This window comes from Anser anser, assembly GCF_964211835.1.
Source record: "Anser anser genome assembly, chromosome: 1".
Classification (NCBI taxonomy): Eukaryota; Metazoa; Chordata; class Aves; order Anseriformes; family Anatidae; genus Anser; species Anser anser.
The window spans coordinates 56,644,303-56,665,673 of record NC_139720.1 but is presented as its reverse complement, the minus strand read 5'-3'; the positions used below and the strand labels follow the sequence as shown (position 1 = coordinate 56,665,673).

Genomic DNA, 21,371 nt, shown 5'->3' with positions numbered 1-21,371 from the left:
CCCGGGCACACGGGAGGGGGGGGGGGGGGTAAGGGCGGGGGGGGAGCTCGGCGGGGCCGGGCCGGGCGGCGGCCGCTGGCGTCACGGCGGGGCCCGGCCCGGCGCGGCGGTCACGTGACCGGCGCAGTCAGCTGACCGCGGCGGCGATGGACTTTCTGCTGGGGAACCCCTTCAGCTCCCCCGTCGGGCAGCGCATCGGTGAGACCCGCGCGCGCGCCCCCGCGCCTCCCCGCGCGCGCTCCCGCGCCAGCGCGTGGCCCCCCCCCACACACACCCCCGACCCCGGGTGTGCAGCCCGCCCGCCCGCGGCAGGACCCCTCTCCTCCGGGAAGCGTCCGCCCCCGCCCCCCCGCGGGGTGTCGGCCTATGAGAGGGGAGCTCCGCTCTGACTGGCAGGCGTTCTGGGCCAATAGAGAGCGCGCATCGCGAGGAGGCGCCGCCGGCGGCCAATCGCGGCGCGCAGGGGTCTCGAGGTGGCGAGGCGAAGTTTCCTCGCTTAAAGGCGACAGGGAGCGGGGGTCCGAGCCACGCCCCCCCCCCCGCGGCGCCGAGCTCCCTGATTGGCTCGGGGCCATTCCCGCCTGCACCTCGCCGGGGGTCTTCGCAGGCAGGGGGCTGCTGATTGGCTGGGCTCCAGCCGCAGCGACCTATCAGCACCTGGGCGGGAAGACCCCCGTGCCCTGCCCGGGGGGACGGGGCGGCGGGTGGCGGCCATTACAGGCCTGGGGGCTGCCCGAGGAGGGGGCTTGGGAGGGCTTGGCGCGACCATCTTGTGGCACGGCTGGTGGGCGACGTGTGCCTCCCCCCAGGGTGAGCCCCAGGGGAGGCCGCCAGCCCTGAGCTTCCCACCACGGAGGCCTGAGAGAAAGAATAAGACCACAAACAGCTACACTGGTCTCAAAACAGAGACGCGGTTCTTAAAATGCTTACAATAAAGAAGCTTTTCTCTTCCCATGTTGTATCATCTTAAATGTCTTCAGGTTGCGCTTGCAGTAATATTATTGATGCTGTATAATATATATATTGATGTATATCATATATTGACGTATATCATATTGATGTATATCATATATTGATGCAGTAATATTATTGATGCTGCCTGTTCAATGTCTCCATCTCATATAATGGCCATTTGTACGTTTATGCAAATGCCCGCTCTTGCTTTCCGTCACTTGTGTAGACCTTTGTTCTGTTCCTCCATGAAGCCCCTGATTCATCGCACTCGCATGGGTGAACAACATGCCGTAGATGGGGCGGGAAGGGAGCAGCCAGCAGCTGCTTTAGGAAATGCTTTTTTTAAGTGTTGCCTATTTCAGAGGCTCTCACTGACCAAAGTGATACCAGGGAAGGTTTTCAGTAAGAAAAAGCTCTAAACTATCTGTAATGCCTGCCCAGATGACAGTCACATGTTTCATCACACTTTCCAGGAGAAGCATTCTCCTGCCCTTTCCAGAATGACTCTCTTTGATTCCTCCAGCCAGCGTATCAGATACGTTGTTATGTTTGGGTATAGGCAAACTGAAGTCATCTTTTGGTGTTACGGGTTACTACATGCCCTGCAGATCTTCCGATCGGTATAGTAGTCAGATTGTGAGTGGTTTCCTCGCTAGGCTTTACTTCTCTTAAGGGATTTTCAAACAACAAACCAACAGCAAAGAAGAGAAAGAAAGTATTTCAAGAGTGTTGTCAAACAGGAGTTTAGAGTCCTCTGTATCAGAGGTGTGACAGTAGAGAAATCTTAATGATTGCCGTTGATTGGGGTCATTGGAGTCCAATGGGGTGGAGGACTTGCAGCGTACGAGAAAGGAACTGAGGTGTGGAGGACTTAAAAGGGCTGGTGGCTATAAATATGAATGTTTTCTCCTTTTGAACATTGCCTAACATGCCGGGGATACAGTTAAATGCTATTTTCTCTATTTAATTTGAGATGCGAACATGACTTACTAAAGTTGTTTAGTAGGTCTGTGGCAGCTGCATAGTGAACCCGTGAGTCTGATCACCAAACCTACACAGTGCTGCTGCTGCAGGCTGTCTGCAGAAAGCTGATATGACATCATTGTAAATTACTTGGGCGAAGTCATATGTGTCTGATACAGTTTATAAAGTCTAAAACAGCTTTAGATCAAGGCTATGGAATAAAAAATAAAAATAAAAATAAAAAATACTTCTGTGGCACATTGCAGTGACGTTTTCAAATTCCTTCATTAATTAGAATGTAGTAAATCCCACGTATTTTGTTGTCAGGGAAATGGATACTCAAATAATCAAAATGGATACTCAGATAATCTCAGTGATTATGAGTCAGTTGCAGAGGAGTAAGTTTACACCTTCTTACTCCCAATCTTGAGATATAGTCATGGAATTTGCCTTTGCCTTATTTTCAGACCATAACATTTCTTCCTAAGTAAGATGAATACAGACTTATTTAATTGAAATAAAGTATTTCTGACCAATGGAGAAATTTTCAGAGTGCTGAAGCATTGTAGTTTGGATTTTACCCTTGAAAGGGTAACCCACTTGGCCTCTATCTAGGAGCTAAAAGAAAAACGGAAATTAGGTAAATGGAGCTAAATAAAGAATGGAAAATCTAATTTCAAGGAGGTGCTCTAGTAGTAACAAGGCGGAGTGAGAGAACGGAGAGGAAACCACCAGTGCTCTCTCCTGAACCCTGAAGCCTAGAACAGCTAGTAATTATAGCAGTACTGAAAGGGACAGAGAGAGGTTATTTCAGTGAGTGAAGGCCGGCAAGGGAGAGAAGTGAAGGTATAATACAGAGATGGAGAGGAGATTTTGCTATTGGGGGGTGAGCTAAGCATGAGAACCAGGGAAGGCTGAGACTGGAAAGAGGGAGCAGGTAAAAGCACATGCCTGTGCTCATGGGTGAGGGAGAGGAGCAGATAAAACACAGTCTGCCATAAAAATCCCCACAGCCATTTGGGTCCCACCTTGCGGATGTCCCTGCACCCTTCTGTGAGCAAGTTGTCCCCTCCGTCTTCGGAGAAGTACAGCAGGGCTGAAAGGTGGAATCCCACCTGAGCTGGAGCTAAAGTTTCATTGTGGAAAGTGAAAGCATGAGGCTTATCAAGGCAACTGTGCTGGATGCTGATCTGGGCCAGGATGCTGAATTGGGCCTATCCGTTGTTACAAACTGAAGGGAGGTTGGGAGAAAGGACTGTTGCATTACTTTCTGCTGTCTTGTGCAACAAAATGCAGGTGCCCTCAAACACCTATTGAAATTGGTGAGAAAGTGCCTGATGCTTTGCCAAGGAATTTAAAGCCAGTGGGACGGAGTGCTGAAGGCATCCTGGTTAAGGGCCTGACTGGGAGCAGGGCACTGGTCTCTGACGAGCTGCAGTGGAGCATGCCAGAGGATATGGCCTTAAGTTGCACCAGGGGAAGTTTAGGTTGGACATTAGGAGAAATTTCTTCACCAAACGGGTTGTGAAGTATTGGAGCAGGCTGCCAAGGGAAGTGGTTGAGTCACCATCCCTGGAGGTCTTCAAAAATCGTGTAGTTGTAGAGCTTAGGGACATGGTTTAATGGTGGACTTGGCAGTGCTAGGTTAAAGCATGGACCTTAGAGGTCTTTTCCAATCTGAATGATTCTGTGAAGGGTTTCTGAACACTGCTTGTCTGGCTATGGATGCTTCAGACCTTTGAAGGAGAGCAAAGGGAGCTGGAGCCTGCTTAGTATCGCCCCTGGGAATGGCTGGGTGGCATTGCCAGCCCGGCAGTGGGCTCTCCCTGCCATGAGGGAAGAGGCAGGAGGCTTGTAAAGAACAAAGCCACGAACTTCATCCGTGACACATAGCAAGGTACAGCTCCGGTGTACCAGTTATGCCGAGTTCAGAATACTTGCTTATCTCACGGCTACAGATAGCTTTTATGACTTAGTTACAGTCAGCAGGAGTGCATCAGATGCCGGGAAGAAAGAGCCATCGCTTTGCTTCGCTTTGACCCCGTACCACAGCCCTCAGTGGCTCTGGGTTGAGGTGAGCAATTAGTGAGGCAGCACGCTGGAAGCAGACAAACCCCGGTGCTGTCACACCCGGGAAGCCAGCCTGGCTGCCAAAACAACATGGCTTTGAGGCGGGCCCGTGGAGGGCCTCTTGCACTCTGCGTGGTCCGCAGCCAGCTGGTGTCGGGCTTTGAAGAAGACAGCATTGATACACCGCCGATAACCTCCCCGCCAGGCATACCCTGCAGCAGGTCGGGATCAGCTCGCCACACGAAGAAGCTGCCTGATAAGCCCTGCCAGGCAGTGCTGGGCGGGCAGCCATTCCCTGCTTCCAGTCCTCGCTGTTTTTAGGGACTTGTTGGCGTCCCCGGGCTCAGATTTCATGAGGAGCAGACGGCTCGTGTGTGAATTACAGCTCGTGAAACAGGGCCCGCTGTCCTGATCCTTCACATAGCTAATGAGTAGACTCTGTTTCCTTCCCTTCTGCAGGCTTTAGCAAAAGGGTAAAGTTCAGGATTTTCAGAGAAAACTCCAACATATACTAGGCTTGGGCAGTCCCTTAGTGCTTAGAAGCAAGGAGGATTTAGAGGGCATTAGCTCCAGCCCCCCCAAGGCCAGATAGGCCAGGCCTTAATCTCTGCTGGTAAATTCAAGTGCTTTGTCCTTGGAAATGTCGTGTGGTCACGTTCCTGTTTTCCATATGCCCTAATTCTGCTCTTCCACCTCCCTATTTTCTGATTGCGTGTCGCATTTACGGCAGCTGCTCTCCTGCAGCTTTTCACCGACCGCTGTCAGAAGGGAGGTGACGGTCGCGGGATCACAGCACCGCTGTGGGGTGGCTGTGGGGCTGTGTGTCACCTCTGAGGAATCCCCACTTTCCCGTACAGGCCGGCCAGGTGAGGGAGCACACACGGTTTGTTTGCATTCCTTTCTGGAAAGCAAACCTGCTCCCCAGCCTTGGCAGGAGGAGCGCGTTTGGAAGGAAAAAGAGGGCAGGGGAGCAGGTTGCAGAGTAGCACCGAGCACAGGGAAGTGTGTTTGCAGTCTGTTCACACTCATGTAGGGCAAAAAGGAGGATGAGAGGGGTTGGGGAGGTTTTTGAACAGCAAAGATTTGAAGGTTAAATTCTGTTTTAATTTCGTCCCTGGTTTCTTTTGTAGCTTGGAGCTTCCCAGCAGGCTCAACCGTGTTCCCAAGCTGTGTTTTTTCCTTCCACGTGCAGTGTTTTTCTTCAGGAGTGTGAAGGATGGATGTGGAATTCCTTTTGGTAGAGCAAAGACCGTGCAATTGATTTGTGAGTTTCGTTGCCAGAGGCAACAAACAGTACACAGGAACTTTTGGGGAGGCTAGAGTTTAAACTGAGGGGCATCCTGAGAAGGAGGTGCCCCTCAGCATGCCAGAGGAGAGCGATAGCGAAGTGTGGCTTTGTGACCACATGCACCACATCCATCAGAGTCCTGATCCCAGGTTTGCCCTGACAGAAAACATTTCCCCTGTGTATTGTATGGTACACCAGACAGTCACCCCTGTAGTCCATGTAGACCACCCTGAATATATTCTCCACCACATCACTCAATGTGATGCTACCTCGTGCTTCAGTGAGGAAGCTTATATCTGCAGAGGCCAGGATTCCTCTGTGGCATGAGTGACAGAAAGTTCATCTGAATGACCAAAGTGAGAGAAGTTCACCTGAATCAAGAAGCCTTCAGGATATTATGGTGGTAGCCAGACCTACAGAAAGGTGGAAAACTCTCCTTGCCACTCTCCTTGCCTTGTTTGCCCTCTTCCATCTGGTTGTGGCCACAATGTAATCAACCTAACCACGGTGTAATCAGTAGGTTTTGCAGTCAACAGAAGAGGTGGCGTCTGCATTATGATAAGATTCATACAGGGCGCTTCATGCTGTGGTGTGCAGTCTGTGGGAAGGACAAGTGTACAAGAGAGGCTGTGTTGCAGAGAGCTGTGAACAGCTTTCTGACTGATCCTCAAAAACATAACATCACAAAACATGATGGATGTGCTTACCTAGGCAGGCGGGAGTTAGAAATCTTTTTGCCATGTTTTGGCCCCCATCCCATTACCACTGCATGAGTGGGCACTTCGTTTCAGTCCCACAGAAGGATCATTGGCTATTTGGGTCAAGCAGGAGGAGGCAACTCTGCAGAGGAGGTTCCCCCTGAAGAGCTAGAGGACCCACAGCAGCAAGGGTCAGCTCCAGATTGTGCAGGGACAGCAGTTTTGAAAATGGAGGCACTGGGTATCCAGAAGAGCACCTGGTAGGTGCTGAACTGGTCTGGCTTCTTTTGTTTGTCTTGTTCCACTGCTGTCAGGCATTTTATAGGATGGGAGAACTTGGAAAGATGGCTTTTCCCCGCTGCTTTCCTTCTGCTATATCTCAGTGTTTCCCTGCGGTCTGGAGAGTGCCTGGTCCTGCCCACCCCACTGGCGGGTTCTCTTTCCCCCCAGCTGCCGGTGGTGTCCCTAAAGGCATCAGTCAGCCCATGTGGCTGGGGCCGAGAGACAGCTGATTACAGGGTGGAGGCACTGGTGTTCTCTACTAATAGCTGCTTGTTGCCCAAGTCTCTGCCTTGAATAACATCAAGGCTGACTGAGGAATTCCTAATTAAAGGGGACACAGTCAAAGCTGAAACAATATTGCTTCGACTTCAGCCTGCAGTCCTCTTCTGCTCATATTCCCCAGAGGCCAGAAGTTCAGGGGAAAGAATCAAATGTTAAACAAGAGAAGGTCCCATTTCGGTTGTTTATGTTTGCTTGTTTATTTTTGTAGAACCCATGTGAAAGCAAGGTGACCCTTGTGAAACACCATATCAATGTGGTGATAGGCACTTTATATATGTACGCAAAGGGGCTGATTCATTTGTTTCATTAACTTGATGCAACTAAAAGCGACGCCACTGACATTCGATCCATGGCAGTGTGAGCAGGCCAAACTCGTGGTTTCCTTTGCTGGCCGTGCAGCAGCAAAGCAAATAAGCCTCCATTTCTCCAGTTGTGGAGCTGAAGTCATGCATTTTCTGCTGAGGCCCTCCCACTTTGTGTGTACACACCAGGGATCATGCGGTGCATGTCTGTGAGTTCGTAGCATGCGTGGTGTGGGCAGAGCTGAGCGACTGCCTGTCCCAGCACCAGCCAGCGATGTGCTTTGTGGTGGTGACACCTAGTGGGAAGCACTTGGTGGCTCAGACTTTGCAGCCTGATTCACCTGATTACATTTGATGGTGGAAGCCAGGGAGGAGGAGGCTGGGCTCTGGGGTGCAGTGACAGCTGAACAGCAGCCGTGAGAGTCCCAGGGCCACTCTTAGCCTTGTCCTGTCTTGGTTTCTGTTTTCCAGAGAGAGCTACCGATGGATCCCTGCGGAACGAGGACTGGGCTCTCAACATGGAGATCTGCGACATCATTAACGAGACTGAAGAAGGGTAAGGGAGCTGGCAAGGGTTCTCCTCCAGCAGCAGGTCCCAGCACACTCCCTGTAACACTATATCTCTAGGCTACAGTGGTAGCATGCGGTGGTGGAGGTAATAAGCCAGGCTGCCCAACAGTCCCTTAGACGAGACTCTGCTGGGATATCTAGAGACACAGCAAGGCTGTCAAGAGCAGCTGTTAGAGGGCGCCCTGTAATCTTTGTGAGCAGAGGGAGCCATTCAAACAGACCTTCAGCGTCCCCAGAGAAACCTAGATCCAAGCCAGGCTGTCTCCCATCTCCCAAAGGCATATTTGCAATACTTTTACTTTGGTTTATTTCTCCTTCACATCCCCCTCTGTCCTCCGGGAATGTAGAAATCTCCAGAGCAGTAACTGTGGAGAGAGGAAAATCTCAGGCTGCTATTCAGTCCCCTGACAGTGCGAGTCCTGCTGGGGTTATGTTCTCAGCTATTTCCATATACAGTCACTCAGACATGCGCAAAGTGGGTAGGAGAGCCCTTGTCTCCCTCTCCCTGGGGTGGGATGTTCAGAAATCTGCCAGCCGTGTTAACTCTGTACCTGGGGATTTGCCAGTGAATTCAAGAGGGACCGCTCCCTCTCACAGTGGAGATGTCAAGAACAGCATGTAGAAAAGAAGGTGATACATAGAGTAGAAGATGTAGGTTTCACTCATGTCCCACCCCGCAGTGAAGCTGATAGAGGATTAGCTAGCCCAATTTTCTGCTTCACAGTTGTATGTTAACAAAGTCAAATGTCTCTAGTTACAGATCTGTCACCCCTTGTTTTCCAGTCCTGCTATCCCCATGGTGCAGATATGCCTGTCTCTGCTAACAGTTCTCAGTCCTGAGCTGTCACCACTTAGTATTTCAATTCTGGGTTGCTGCTAACACAGCTGTACCCTCCTGGCGTGGAGGTCTCTCCCATTCTCCTGCTAATACCCATCCATTGCGGCCTTGCTGCCCGCTGATCCGATCCACTCCTGCCCTCCTCATTACCTCAGTGTTTCCATCTCACTATTGCTCTGCAGCCCTGCTGCTCTTCCAGCCCAGTCTCTTTTCCCGTGATCTACTGGAGCATGTTAGTCCATTCATGCCCTCTCTCAGAACCACAGTGGGCTTAGACCACAGTATTTCTCCCCTCTGAGAGGGGTTAAGGAGGCCCTGCTATGCTGCTTCTCTCTTGTCTACCTGCAGTATATGCAAGATTTTGCCACTGCATCTCCCCTGCTTCTTTTTAGCTTCCTTTCCTCCAGGGAGATTTTGTTTAACAAGCTTCTCTCTAAACATAACAGGAATTGTTTCATCTCTCTCTCTCTTCTTCCTGTTTCTAACCCATGCCAAGTTTTTTGTGTTCCTTTCTTGGCATCTCTGCTGAGGGATTTTGCTCTATCCCCAAACAGCAAATTTCTATTTTTGTATTTACTCTCCCCTCTGTTTTGTCTATATACCTTGGATTGTTGCAGACAATAACACAAAAGCCTCCAGTTTCAGCAACAGCACTCACCAGCAGGACCCCGCTCCTGTTGCAGAAGCACAGGCAGAAGCTGCTTTACCAGTCATTGCTTCAGGCCACACTGAAAACGTGGTGGGGGAATGGTCACCACTGAGTATGAGATTCTAGATGCCAGTGGCTGTTTTACTTTGCCTCTTTCTCCCTAGGTGAGTCTCAACCTTCTGATGATCTTTCTCCATCTGATTTCTCCTGCAGACCCAAAGATGCCTTCCGGGCCATAAAGAAGAGAATTGTAGGGAATAAGAATTTCCATGAAGTTATGCTGGCTTTGACGGTGAGTGATCAGGTCTCTTTCTCAGCTCTGTGATATCCTGCTGTAAAGCTGAGTCCTTGACTGCAAAGACATGGGTACCCAAAGACAACAAGGGTAACACGTGCAGGCAGGGAAGGCTGTAGCTAATGCTTCTTTGCCTTCAAAGGTCTTGGAGACATGCGTCAAAAACTGTGGCCATCGCTTCCATGTCCTTGTGGCCAGCCAGGACTTTGTGGAAAGCGTCCTGGTGAGAACAATCCTGCCGAAGAACAATCCACCTGCCATAGTGCACGACAAGGTGCTGACCCTCATCCAGGTGAGCCAAGAAGAGCGAGCATCTGCACCGGTTCAGAGAGTGTTTGCCTTTAGGTGTTTGTGCACTGTCAAATGACGATGGGCTGCATTGTCTCCTTTTCCCCAGTCCTGGGCGGATGCTTTCCGCAGCTCACCGGACTTGACTGGTGTCGTGGCTGTCTATGAAGATCTTAGACGGAAAGGCCTGGAGTTCCCCATGACCGATCTGGACATGCTGTCACCCATCCACACACCACGGAGGGTATGGGAGCATTGCTGAGGAGAAGGGAGCTGGGCTGCTACTGTTCTGGAGCTGTGAGGGCACTGCAGCAGCTTTAGGTCGCATTTAGAGGAAATGAGGAGGGAGAAGCTGCAGGAAAGCCTCTTTGCAAGGCTATGGTGACTACAGCTACAGGGCAAGATATGTGGGGGAGGTAAGGCAGAGAAGCTGGAAGAGCTATTGAAAGCAGATGGGGAGTTGACATCAATGTTTCTTTCATAATTGCACTACCCTGTCAGCTGGGAGTGTCTAACATCTTCTTTCTGCCACTTTTCCCACCTCTGTCCACAGACTGTGTACAACTCCAACTCTCAGTCCGGACAGAACTCACCTGTGGTCAACTCCCCGCAGCAGATAGAGTCCATCCTCCAACCTGTCACCCCACCCGCTGGGAGAGAGACACCCAGCGAGGCGCCCATCACACCCACACCAGAGCAGGTGAGTTGGACACAGACCCCGTGGTGCTGCTGACCGTGCCTCCACCTGGGGGCTGTTTCACAAATGCTCTCCTGGGACTGCTGCCCTGGTCCTTCCCCAGCCTCTGTCCTTAAGGAGTTGTTCTAAAACATCATCCCTCCCGGGCTCACCAGAGCTCCTTTGTGGTCATAGTGATGAGCTGGGATACCACACAGAGTGGTTTTACTTTCCGAAGACAGGGCTGCCAGCAGGTATAGGGAGGATCTTCTGGCTGCAGGGAAGAGGGGAACTGAGACACACAGGCTTTGAGCGAGGTCTTTGCAGAGCAGTGCAGTGCCGTGTAAGCTTGCTCAGTGCGTGCCTCCTTATCATCTTTGTTTATCTTGCCTCACTGCTGACTTTATGTAAATCAACCCTATCTAGTTATGCGGCTTGCAAAGGCCAGGGCTTTGTCAGTTGTTTCCCCATCCTGTTTTCTCCTTCCTCACCCTGACTTCATATGACAGCAGGTTCAGCACTAATCCTCCAGCTGTTGGTAGGTTGCAGCCCCTCACAGAACAGAGGCTAGAAGCTGCTCTCAAGGGGCTCATTAGTAGCCTCTGAAACCAGAGAGAAAAAGTTTCAACTGCACACTTAGCCCAGCCTCACCTTTTGAATGGAAATTCATTTTTTCCCCTCTTCCGCTGCTTCAGAAATGAAACGATTTGAGTGGCTGCTACGCAGGAGCCGCTAGCTGGGGAAAGATTGAATCATAACAGCATCCTGTGCTGGCTGTTGAAATTCAAGGTTAGGCATAGTGGCAGAGGTCCCTGGTGAGAGCCTGGCATCTTTTACCAGCAAATGAATTTGATGGTGAGTAATGGGGCTTCCTTCTGCTGGGAGCTCCCAGGAGCCAAACTAAGCAGTGACAAATGAGTTCTCCAGTGGCCGTTCCCTCTGGCTCTGTGAACACGCACATGCTGTGTGCTGCCATTCAGAGCTACCTTATCTATCCCCGTAGCCTTTTAGGCTGAGCAATTACGCTTCCCCTCCCTCCTGCAGATCGGGAAGCTGCGCAGCGAGCTGGAAGTAGTGAACGGGAACGTGAAGGTCATGTCGGAGATGCTGACAGAGTTGTTGCCGTCCCAGGCTGAGACTTCCGACCTGGAGCTGCTGCAAGTAAGGAACAGAAGGCAGTGCTGGTGGGCAGAGGGCTGGCACAAGGAGCTCAATTTAGGAATGACTTGATACACATGACAGGCACGGGGAACAACTGAAGTGGACAGTTTAGTGTGGGGCTTATCGGGGTGTGAAGGGATAAGGGAGACACAGGGGAGGTGGAGTTTAAATGGCCAAGGGAAGTTGCACTGTTGAGGTTGGAGTTGTCTCACATAAGGACCTGTAATCCCTGAGGGCCTTTATTTCTGAAAGATATGTTAAACAAGAGGTATGCAATTATTGTGAGGAGAGAGCAAACCAAAAACTGTAAAGCTCATATTCAGTTTAAATCTCATATCAGTATCTGTTCCCTCTCTACACTTGCTGATAGGCTCCCATAGGCTCTCAGGTCTGTCTGTCCCAGTCACACTTCCAAATCTGCAAGTGCTCAGCCTTAGTTTGACCTTTGTGGTAACTTTCCCTTGCTGTGAGCAGGAGCTGAATCGTACATGCAGAGCCATGCAACAGCGTGTGTTGGAACTGATTCCCCGTGTCCTCCATGAGCAGCTCACCGAGGAGCTACTCCTCATCAATGACAACCTCAACAACGTGTTTCTACGCCATGAAAGGTACCTGTCTCCCTTCTTTGCCCTGCTCTTCCCCAAGAGTTGACTGCCCTTTGGTTGCCTTCTATTCCACCCTTTTGATCTGCGCATGAATGTAATGCTTAAGGTGTCAGCCTGTACCACCCATCTTTGAAAAAAGAGCCAATTCTTACCTCTTGCGGACTTATTCCTGCCCCTTCTAAGATACTGCATTGTTGGTGGGATGTAAACCCAAACCAGAAGAAGGAAGGAACTGCGTGGAAAGAGACGGTTTTCTAGCTCTGAGGCAGACAGGTGCAGAAAGGACTTAACCAGGTGGAATTTGCACCTTCTTCCTCCGTTTCACCAAACTCATCTCTTGCTAGAGTGAAGTCTGGAAAATTTGGTCCCTTGAGTCTGTCTGAAGGAGAGCTAGGTTTGAACAATTTTGATTAGAATTAGCTTTGGAGTATCACAAGAAGCTTCCTCAAACCACACCTTTGGTGACATGAACTCTGTGGGCTCCATTGTGGTGTCTTCTGTCTAGGGGGGAGAATTGGGCCCTGAACCATGCTCCCCCTTTCCAAGTATGTAGGAAGGGACAAACTATGCCAGGCCTTACTGAGAAATCTGTTGCGTTGAGGGTGAACAAGCACACGCTACTGAAATTCATCTTGTCATGTCCTGTTATTTTTCTTGCAGGTTTGAGCGTCTTCGGACAGGACAGCCTGTTAAGGTAACTCAGAGCTATTGCCTTCTGTACAGCTCAGTTTGCATCCTGCAGCACCTGCTGTGTCCTGCTGAGTTGCAAAGGGATCCAGTCTGCCCCACTTGAAAGCTGTAGGCTTTGTTCTTCCTGCTCAGCTGCACCAGACCACACTGGTGTGCAGGACAGTCCAGCTCCCAGTGCTAGCCTCTCCCTCCCTGGCAGTGGGCCCCTTCCCCTCACCCAAAGAATAAGGACAGACCGGTAATAGATGTGTTTTCTGGGTGCTGAGCATTGAGGGGACCAGTTTCCAAAGGAACCTCCCTGTGTCATCACTGCCCTGTTGTCTGAGCAGCACCCAACCTACGGACATCCAGCAGAGCTGGGAGGCTGACTGCCAAGGCGCCTTCTGCCCTGGGACACTGTTCCCAGCCAGTTCTCCCATCACTGCCCCCGTTCTCCCAAGACAATATCTTTTGATGGGTACAGAAGGGCTTTCCTCTCCAGTGTTAATGAACTAGAACTAAGGGGTCAAGGTATCCAAACCTAACAAACTCTTCACCATCTTCCATTTTTTCTCCAAAGGCACCAGCTGAGGCACAGAACAGCTTGATTGACCTGGGACCCAGTACTCCTTCTGCAGCGAGACAACCTGAAGTCACCAACAACCTCTCCTCCCAGCTGGCTGGAATGAGTATGTTGCCATGTAGTACTCCCCTCAGTCCCTCTCCCGTGCTACTCTGAGAATCCTTTAATACCCTTGAATCACCTTCTAAAATAAATTAACTATGTTTAGAAAGTAACCTAGAGAAACAGGGTATATCATTAACTAATAAACTCGTGAAGAAACCTATGTATGTTCCGAGGGACACAAGCATATGTCTCAGCATCCACACCTCAGGTTGTGCAGGAGATGGACATGACTTAAGGAGGACCTCAGCATTAGGCTGTGGCTAAGGACTGGGCTTTCCAGCAGGGAAAGGGAGAAAGATGCTCCCGCTCCTATCCCTAGCAGCAGTGCAGTTGCCTCTTGCTGTGTGGTGTCCGGGAGGAAAAAAGCTGCTGAGCTGTACTGCAAAGGCAGCCATGAGCATCTTGGGCTCAGGGCCCAAGTCTTGACAGGTTGTGAAAAAGCCTGGTATGTCCTGATGGCCTTCAGGACATACCAACAGCGTACACAGTGGTGCCTGAAGCTCTCTCACTGGCTCTGAGCACATTCAGTAGAGCTTGGGTGCAGCTACAGAAAATCAGGAAGACTGTATTTACAAACAAGCCAGTGGAGATATTTCTCAAGCCAGGGTTTTTCAGGTGACACTTAAGTCATGAAAATCCACTTGTCTGTCTCAGAGGTGCTTGCCCAGAAGCACAGGTTATTCTCTTCCACAGGTTATGGAGCAATTCCCTGTGTTGTCTTAAATGGTAAGGAACATCTGGCCTTCAGAATCAGCGCAGTAAATCGATGCCGCTGATGCCAGACTGAGCTAAAAATATCCTGCTGAGCAGATGAAGAAGAAACTGAGTCTGTCACTTCACTCACAACACTGAACGCATGCATACGCTGTTCTGCTGCTGAGGGGCAGGATTGATGAGTGGGCCTAGAGCAGTTCAGCCTGTTCTGATGCTGGCTTTCCACTTAGTACTCCAAGCACATGGCCCTCCATTCACTGCTGTGTCCTGCCTGCTCACCCTCCTCTGTCTCCCACAGACCTGGGCTCAAGCAGCGTGAGTGCAGGGCTGCACTCCCTCAACACCTCCGGCAAGCTGGAAGAAGAGTTCGACATGTTTGCCATGACCCGGGGCAGCTCGCTGGCTGAGCAGCGCAGAGAGTGAGTGTAGCACCCCTTCTGTTCTTGCCTTCTTGTAAGTGGGGAGCGTGCAGGGGAACGGGGGCTGTGAATTCAGCTAGCAGCAGCTCCTGGGAGGCAGTCGGACGTGACAGAAATGCACTCTCCCCTTCACAGTGTCCTGGGCACATGGAAAAGGAAGTGGTCTCTGTGTGTACATGTCCCTGACCGCTGCATGGGGGGCTGCGTGTGCTGGGATGCTCAGTATCAGGAGATGAAGGTGTGGAGTGGGACTGGCTGAGTTTTCTTGAATCTCTCTGTGAACTCAGGAGTTGCTCTGTGCCCTGACTGGGGAGGTGTTGAACTTGGCTATCACAGAATATCGGTGGAGCCTAATGGACAGACTATTTAACTGGAGTGCAGGAAAAACACGATCCACTGTGGCTTGCAAGACAGGGCACTGCTCTGTGCCTCAGTTTCCCTGTTGGTAAATGGGACTGATGTTTGAGACCTCCTTATGGAAAGCAGTAAGAGTTGGGTCATGTCCCATCTGGACTGAAGAGGTCTTTGCTCTTCTGCAAAGAGTGGATTCCTGAGTCCTTGTTCTGGGAAGAGCCAACAAGAGCTGTGCTGACTGGATCCTTTTGGCTCACTGGATCTGTTTTCGCCTGTCAGAATCACCCGCTGTTCTCCACAGGTTACCAAGCAGTAGAGTCCACAGGCACAGGGCTCCCTCCAGCCCTCCAAGACTTGTGCTCTTTATCTCCACCCCCGGAGTGCCTTCCTCTGCAGTTGTACAGTGGCAAGTTAAGACCTCATCAGGATGTCTCCTTTCATTCCCTTGTCTCAGACTGCTTCTAGCAACCCATGGGCAGCACACAGCTTGATTTACTCTCGGTGATCGTGTCCAAACACTGAGCTCCTCAAGCCGATCACTCTGCTCTGTCTCCACGAGCCTGGCTGGCCTTGCACCTCCCTCACCGCACTGCTGGGCTAGGAGCATGTCAGCCTGTTGGGAAGCCGTGCTTACACACACAGACAGCTCTTTTGGGCTCAGCCTGTTTGCTGAACATGACTCCCACCACTTGCAGCTCTGAACCAGTTCACTCAGGGCTGGGAACCCCCGGGTAGAGGATTGCGTGCAGGGTGCTCCCAGCACACGGTGGAGTGTGCTGCCTCAGGGTAGAGGCATTCCAGGGCAAAAACACTGGTGCCAACAGCCTCCAGTTTGGGGCTGAAATCTGAGCTTCTGGTATGTGCTCGGTGCTGGTGGCCGAGGGAGAGCTGGGCAGGGGTGGAATCGTATCCTTCCCGGCATGGTGCAATCCTTAACGCACTGAGACTTGTGATCTTTGCTGTAATGAGGCGTCTTCTATTTATTCCTCTCTGCCTTCCATCTGCCCACATTTGCGCCCCTGCCAGGTAGCCTCTTCTCTCACTGGCTCAGGTTTCCCATTTCACTCACCAGCCTCTGCTGTCAGCGTCTCCCTCCCTCCGAACTGAGCCATTTCCCTGCTGCTCCCGGACAAGACGTTCTTGCAGCTGGGGTCTGTTCCTGACTCCCCGTGCTTCATGAGCATCTCTGCGAAGCAGTGCTTGAAACACCTCAAGCCTTTTCTGCCGTTCTTCCTCATCAGTGGCATGATAGCAGCGTTGTACTTCATCCTCGATGCCATCGTCCACAGCGGCCCCTTCACTGATGAGCACTTTTTCGAGAAGTTTGAGCGTCGCTGGCCCAAGCCCCTGGCCCTCAACAAGAACGGATCCACGTGATGGTCTGCTACAGCTGCAAGGAGGGGCCTGGGAGCAGCTGGAGGGGAGACCTGCAGAGAGCTTCTGGGATAGGCTTCGTTCTCCCAGCATGGATGGACTGTTTGTTCCAGCCTGCATGGATCAGATGGTGACGTGTGGCGTTAGTGTGTGTGGTAGATGCTTAGCGGGGACACAGAAATGGAATAAGGGAGATGAGGGGTGGGACATGTCTGTGTGTGGAAAGAAGTTGCTGTAACGAGGCATTTGGAGACCCTGAAGCAACACCAGGCTATTCTGATCATCCAGCCTAACCTCCTGTGTGGCATAAGTCTGTGAGTCTTTGCCACCATCAGTTCTTGAGTGGTCTTGGTTAAAGATGTGGTTTTGAGCTGTGCCTGTGAAGGTATATGGGTACACAGGGGCTTCCTTGCTCAAATCTTTTCTGTTGCAACTGTAAGCTGCTGGTCAGTCTGTGTTAGTCACCTCTGTTCTGTAGTCAACCCCAGAGAAGATGAGTGGCATGTTCAGTGCACCTAGCTCTGTAAGGCTGTGTTTTAGTCTGTTGGATGGTTGTTTTCAGACGATGCCTTGTCATCCTCTTGTTGTATGCCTGGGCTATCCTCTGGTATCCCACAGTGATGTTGCAGTGAGCAGTTTGGTTTGTTTTGTGTGGGCCATATTCGTCTTTAGTAGGGGTTTTTTGCATACCTTTCTAGAAGCTCTTGGTAGCAGAGTGACAAGAGATGAAATGTTATGTAGTCAGCAACCCTGAGTATATATTTAGGAGTTCCTGCTCCCCACTCTCAGGCTTTTTATCAACCTGTCTGTCATCTAACTTTGTGCTTTCAGGGTAAAGTACGAAGATCCCCAAGCCTCCAAAGGACTCGCTGGTGCCCTGGATGCCCGACAGCAGAACACAGGAGCAGTAAGTGGCCACAGAGCCTTTAGTACATCCCCAGGAGTGGTTGTGTCCTCCTTGCTCAGCAGCACAATAAATTTGCAGTCTGTTTGGAAAAAAATCAAGCAATTAACATGACTGATGATAACTCCTCACCTCCACCAACCTGCATTCACTCCCTGGGCTCTCTACCTCATGTTTTAAACCCCGGAGGTGGGGAACTATGGAAAGTCTGGACTTGACTTAGTCAGTAACAGGATAGCCTCCTTACATCTGCAAGGAAATTTCCACTTGGAAATATATGTTTTATTCCACTTCAGCAGGTTTCCAAGTCCATTTGCCTCCTCTCTGCAGTCAGAGACATGGGCCACCAGTAACAGCGTGTTCTTTCCCCCCCCCTAAACCCACTGCCTCCCCTCTCCCCCGCCCTCAGCAAGAGCAGTGTTCAGTGCAGACTCTCTCTCGAGCAGGGGGAGTTTGGTGCCTCCAGTGATGGAGCCCAGCTGACTAACTGGATGGTGCGGCAAGGAATGGTGAGACTGTGGGGCGCCAGCAGGGAGAAAGGAGGCTGGGGCTGCTGAACTAGGGGTGCCACTGGCACGGCACATGAGGATGCACAGCAGACATCAGGAGACTGCAAACTGACATGGCACAGCCCTGCCCTGGAGACCAGGGTTGGGAAGGAAGCAGGCAGAGTGTCAGTCTTCCCTCAAGCATACGTAATTGTAGGGAAAAATCCCAGGAGCTTGGAGGCCAAAAGAGCATGTGCTGCTCTTTGAGCTAAGGGGTGCCCTGTTACGGGCTGGGTGTCCCAGGAGCAAGGGCACTAACGAGGGTAATAAGGGGAAGGCTGCTGCCATTCATTCCCTCTGCAGCCTCTCCTGCCCAGCATGAGCTGCCCCATTTGGAGTAAAACTTATTTTGGCTTTTATCCTGTTGGAGGACTTCTCTTGTAGCTAAAGAGTTCAAGCCTCCGAGCTGTTGAATTTCGTCTGTCGGCAGCAGGAATTCCTGCACTGCACCACCTCAGGCATGCTGAGGTTTTGACACACCCAGGTCTGAAGTTTGTTAGCCTGCCTTCCTAAACTGGACACTGCCTAGGCTGATGTCTGCTCTCGGAAGTTTCCCCACAAGCTGTCCAGCTGGCTTGAACGCACTTCTACTCCAAAGAGTTCCTCTCTGGGTAGACAAAGCCACTTTGCTTTGAAACTTCCTCAATATTACGCATCCTCTTCCATCCCCGCTCACCCCTCTGCCAGCTGTGATAACTCTCTGAACTTGCTACCTGGTTTGGGGAAGTCTGCCTGTCCTTGGTGAGAAGGGATTGCTCTTCTTCTTGGTCTCACTGTTTTCTGAGAGAGCTATAGGTACTAGGAGACTATTAAAAAGTTCCTACAGATACCCTCTGGCACTTCTGCTTGTGAAGCCTCTAGCAAGGGCTCAGCTTTGCTTAGCTTTGTTCAGGAGCTTGTGACTGGAGAAAAGGATCCGGGGTTTTGAATTGGTCTTGGCTTCCTTCAAGGATATCTCTGTCCATTAGAAAGTTGTCTCTGCTGCTTAAATTGTCCAGGGATGTAAAGTCTTCTGTGCTAGCTTCTTCCCTACTGGAAGTCAAACTTACTTTAACTGCAGAGGACTTTGTCTTTGATGGATCCATTTCTATAGTTTGGTGTGATGCCAGATTCTGCTGTGCTTCATGATCTTACCAGGGCATCACTTCTTGCCAGGTGCCTTTTCCCCTCAGTGTGGTACCAGTCCTGGCACATTCGTTATCTTCAGCACCACAGACTTTGACATCAGACCATCACTGTTTCGTGGAAGGGAGGCGGTGTGGACAAAAGCACGTCTCTTGTTCTCTGGCTGCCTAACACAAGCAACCAGCTTCCACCTAGCGGGTCCTTACCGGAATGGAAAGCCTCATCCTGTACTAATACCCCAAAGCCAAGTACCAAACCCCAGATGCTTTTAATGGCATGCATCCTGGAAGCTATGCGTGCCTGGGTGTGGGTGGGGCAGAGGAAGCAGGTGAGCCATTGGTAGCTGGGAGAGCTTTGCAGCTGCAAGTCACCTTTGGAAGGGCCTGAACTGACAGAACGGTGGGGCAAGAGGGTTAGATTTTGAGTTGGGCTTTCCTTTTGCAGAGTGAGTTTTAAGAACATCCTCTCTTCTCTTGGCCTCATTCCTCTTTTTCCTTCTGTCCCAGGTGCCGGTTCCCCAAGCCAATTTCATGGAAGACATCGAAAAGTGGCTCTCCACTGATGTGGTAAGTGAGGGGCTGCTTTCCTGGAGGCAGCAGTCCTGTCAGAGCTGTCTGTGGGGTTGGATCTTAGGCAGTGCACAACAGCACCGGCACTGCTGAATGTGTGGCACAGGCTGCTTGGAGGGAGCAGGGGAGGAAAAGTCAAGGGCACAGGGCCTGGGATACCGTATCAGTATAAAAAGCCTTCTGGGAGGCACAGCTAATGAGCTGGGGCTCAGGACCGCTTAAACACGTCTGTACTGCTGAAGAGGGGAAGCACTATCTTATTTCCCTCCATGCAGACAGAGAATCACACCTGTGGAGGTACTTTTGCCTACCTCACCCCTAACCATGCCCTTCTCCTTCCCTAGGGGGAGTCCGAGGATGCAAAAGGTGTCACCAGTGAAGGTAAGAGTCACCAGCCAACCCCCTTCTGCAGCTGGCAGCACTTTGGCTTTTCCACAAACCTCTCTCCTTGCTGATGCTCTGCTCTTGTCCCAGAGTTTGACAAGTTTCTGGAAGAGCGAGCAAAAGTTGCGGACCGACTCCCCAATTTGTCCAGCTCTTCAGCAGGCACGTCCGTCTCCCCTCCTGCTGCCAGCCATCATCAGAAGCAAGCGAAGGAAGATGATGCCATGTTTGCCTTGTGAATGCTACTGACTGGTGTGCTGTGGAGCAAGAGGCTGTGTGTGCTGTTTCGCTCGCCTCTGACCAGGGGCCAGCAGGGGAAGGACTCTGTCCCCTTCCTCCACTCTTCCTGTTTTCTCTTTGAGTTGTTTTTATTTTAAAGCTGCTTTCAGATTCCAGATAACCATTGTTGTGTTTAGGGATGTCGCACAATAGGCTTGTGAAGGGGGTTTTCAAAGCTGCTCGAGAACGTGGAAGGTGTGGGCTTTTGGTTTTGGTACGAGGTGGGCAAAGCAGAAGCAGCTCCCCATCCTCCTCTCCAGGGAGGCAGTCAGAGATCTTGCCCAGGAAACACAAGAGGCTGCAGCCTGCTGCTGAAACCGTGCCTGCCTGCTTCTTTCCTAGCCCTCGCAACAGAGTGGGTCCCCGGCCTGCTGCCTGCCACTGTTAGACTGGAAAGCAGCAAGGGTATGCGACGTTAGAGGTGGCAGAGCAAAAACACTAATGGTAGCGGGGCCCTCTTGCTCTAGCCTCTCTTGCACAAGTGCTTGTGGTATGCAACACCTTCCCACTCACAACCCTTCCTCTTCTCCCCCATCAATTTATCCAGAGCCCTACCCAAGCCCCCACGTTTCCGTTGCATGGCAGTCAGCTGCCAAAGCCCTTGGCTGCACGCAGGGCTTGAGCTGCGAGAGGTACCCAGCCTGCGGGCCGAAGGGGCTGTCTGCCCTGGGGTAGGGTGTGCCTTCAGCAAACTCCCTGCAGTTAATTTAATTCTCCCCTTATTATCCTTTCCTCCCCTCTTTCCCTGATATGACCCCGCCTCCCTCTTGCTGCTTCCGCTGATGCCTTCCACCGTGTCCTGCTGTGGTGTGGGGAGGATCTCGGAGCCTCTGAGCAGCCAGTGCTAGCAACTCCCCGTGTGCTGGGGGCAGAGAGCTTTCTCCCTAAAGCTGGCGGCTTTAGGCACTGTTACACCACTGAGAATGTGCCGTTGCTGGGGTAGCTTGTTCAGCTGGTGAGCGCAGAGGTGAAGCAAGACTCATTCGACACCAAAAAGCAGCTTTGCAGCAGCCGGGAGCTCCTTTGCACATGGGGAGCAAAACCCTCCCGAGCAAACCGCAAACCTGCCTAATCCTACGGAGCGGCCAGGGAGGAGGGTGCCGAGCCTGGGGCTCCTGCTCGTGGGATTTCTTGTTGAATGTGGGAGAGTTGCCTTTTTTATTGCACATTAAAGGAGCAAACTCTTGACCCTCCACTGAAGAAATGCGTGTGCTGTCTTTGCCGGCGTGGGGAGGGGAAGACCCTTGGAGGGGAGAAGAGGGGTGCGACCATGCAGCCACATTTGCTCTCTGCAGGAAGATGAGGGCAGGGTGGTGCTGGGAGGAGGCAAGGCGTGGGGGCCGAGCGAAGGCAGGTGCTATCTGCTTTAGCATGGTCTCCTGGGGAGGTGGCTCCAGCCCATCTCAAAATAGCAAGAGGGCAA

General features: G+C 51.5%; 1 protein-coding gene across 2 annotated transcripts; it reads left to right on the top strand.

Annotated features, from left to right (window-relative positions):
* Nucleotides 1–46: 46 nt before the first annotated feature.
* TOM1 (target of myb1 membrane trafficking protein) lies at nt 47–21,152 on the top strand. 2 transcript variants are annotated; one of them, XM_083819378.1, is made up of 16 exons: nt 47–198; nt 7,311–7,395; nt 9,110–9,188; nt 9,334–9,483; nt 9,589–9,723; nt 10,033–10,179; nt 11,200–11,316; nt 11,791–11,924; nt 12,582–12,615; nt 13,171–13,279; nt 14,291–14,411; nt 16,971–17,046; nt 17,490–17,552; nt 19,223–19,282; nt 19,630–19,666; nt 19,760–21,152. In XM_083819378.1, exons 1-16 carry the CDS (start codon nt 147–149, stop codon nt 19,906–19,908), a joined length of 1,548 nt encoding a protein of 515 aa, XP_083675504.1. In that variant the 5' UTR covers nt 47–146; the 3' UTR covers nt 19,909–21,152. The 2 variants fall into 2 exon arrangements, with proteins under 2 accessions (XP_083675504.1, XP_083675505.1); XM_083819379.1 differs by lacking the exon at nt 17,490–17,552.
* The last annotated feature ends 219 nt before the right edge of the window (nt 21,153–21,371 follow it).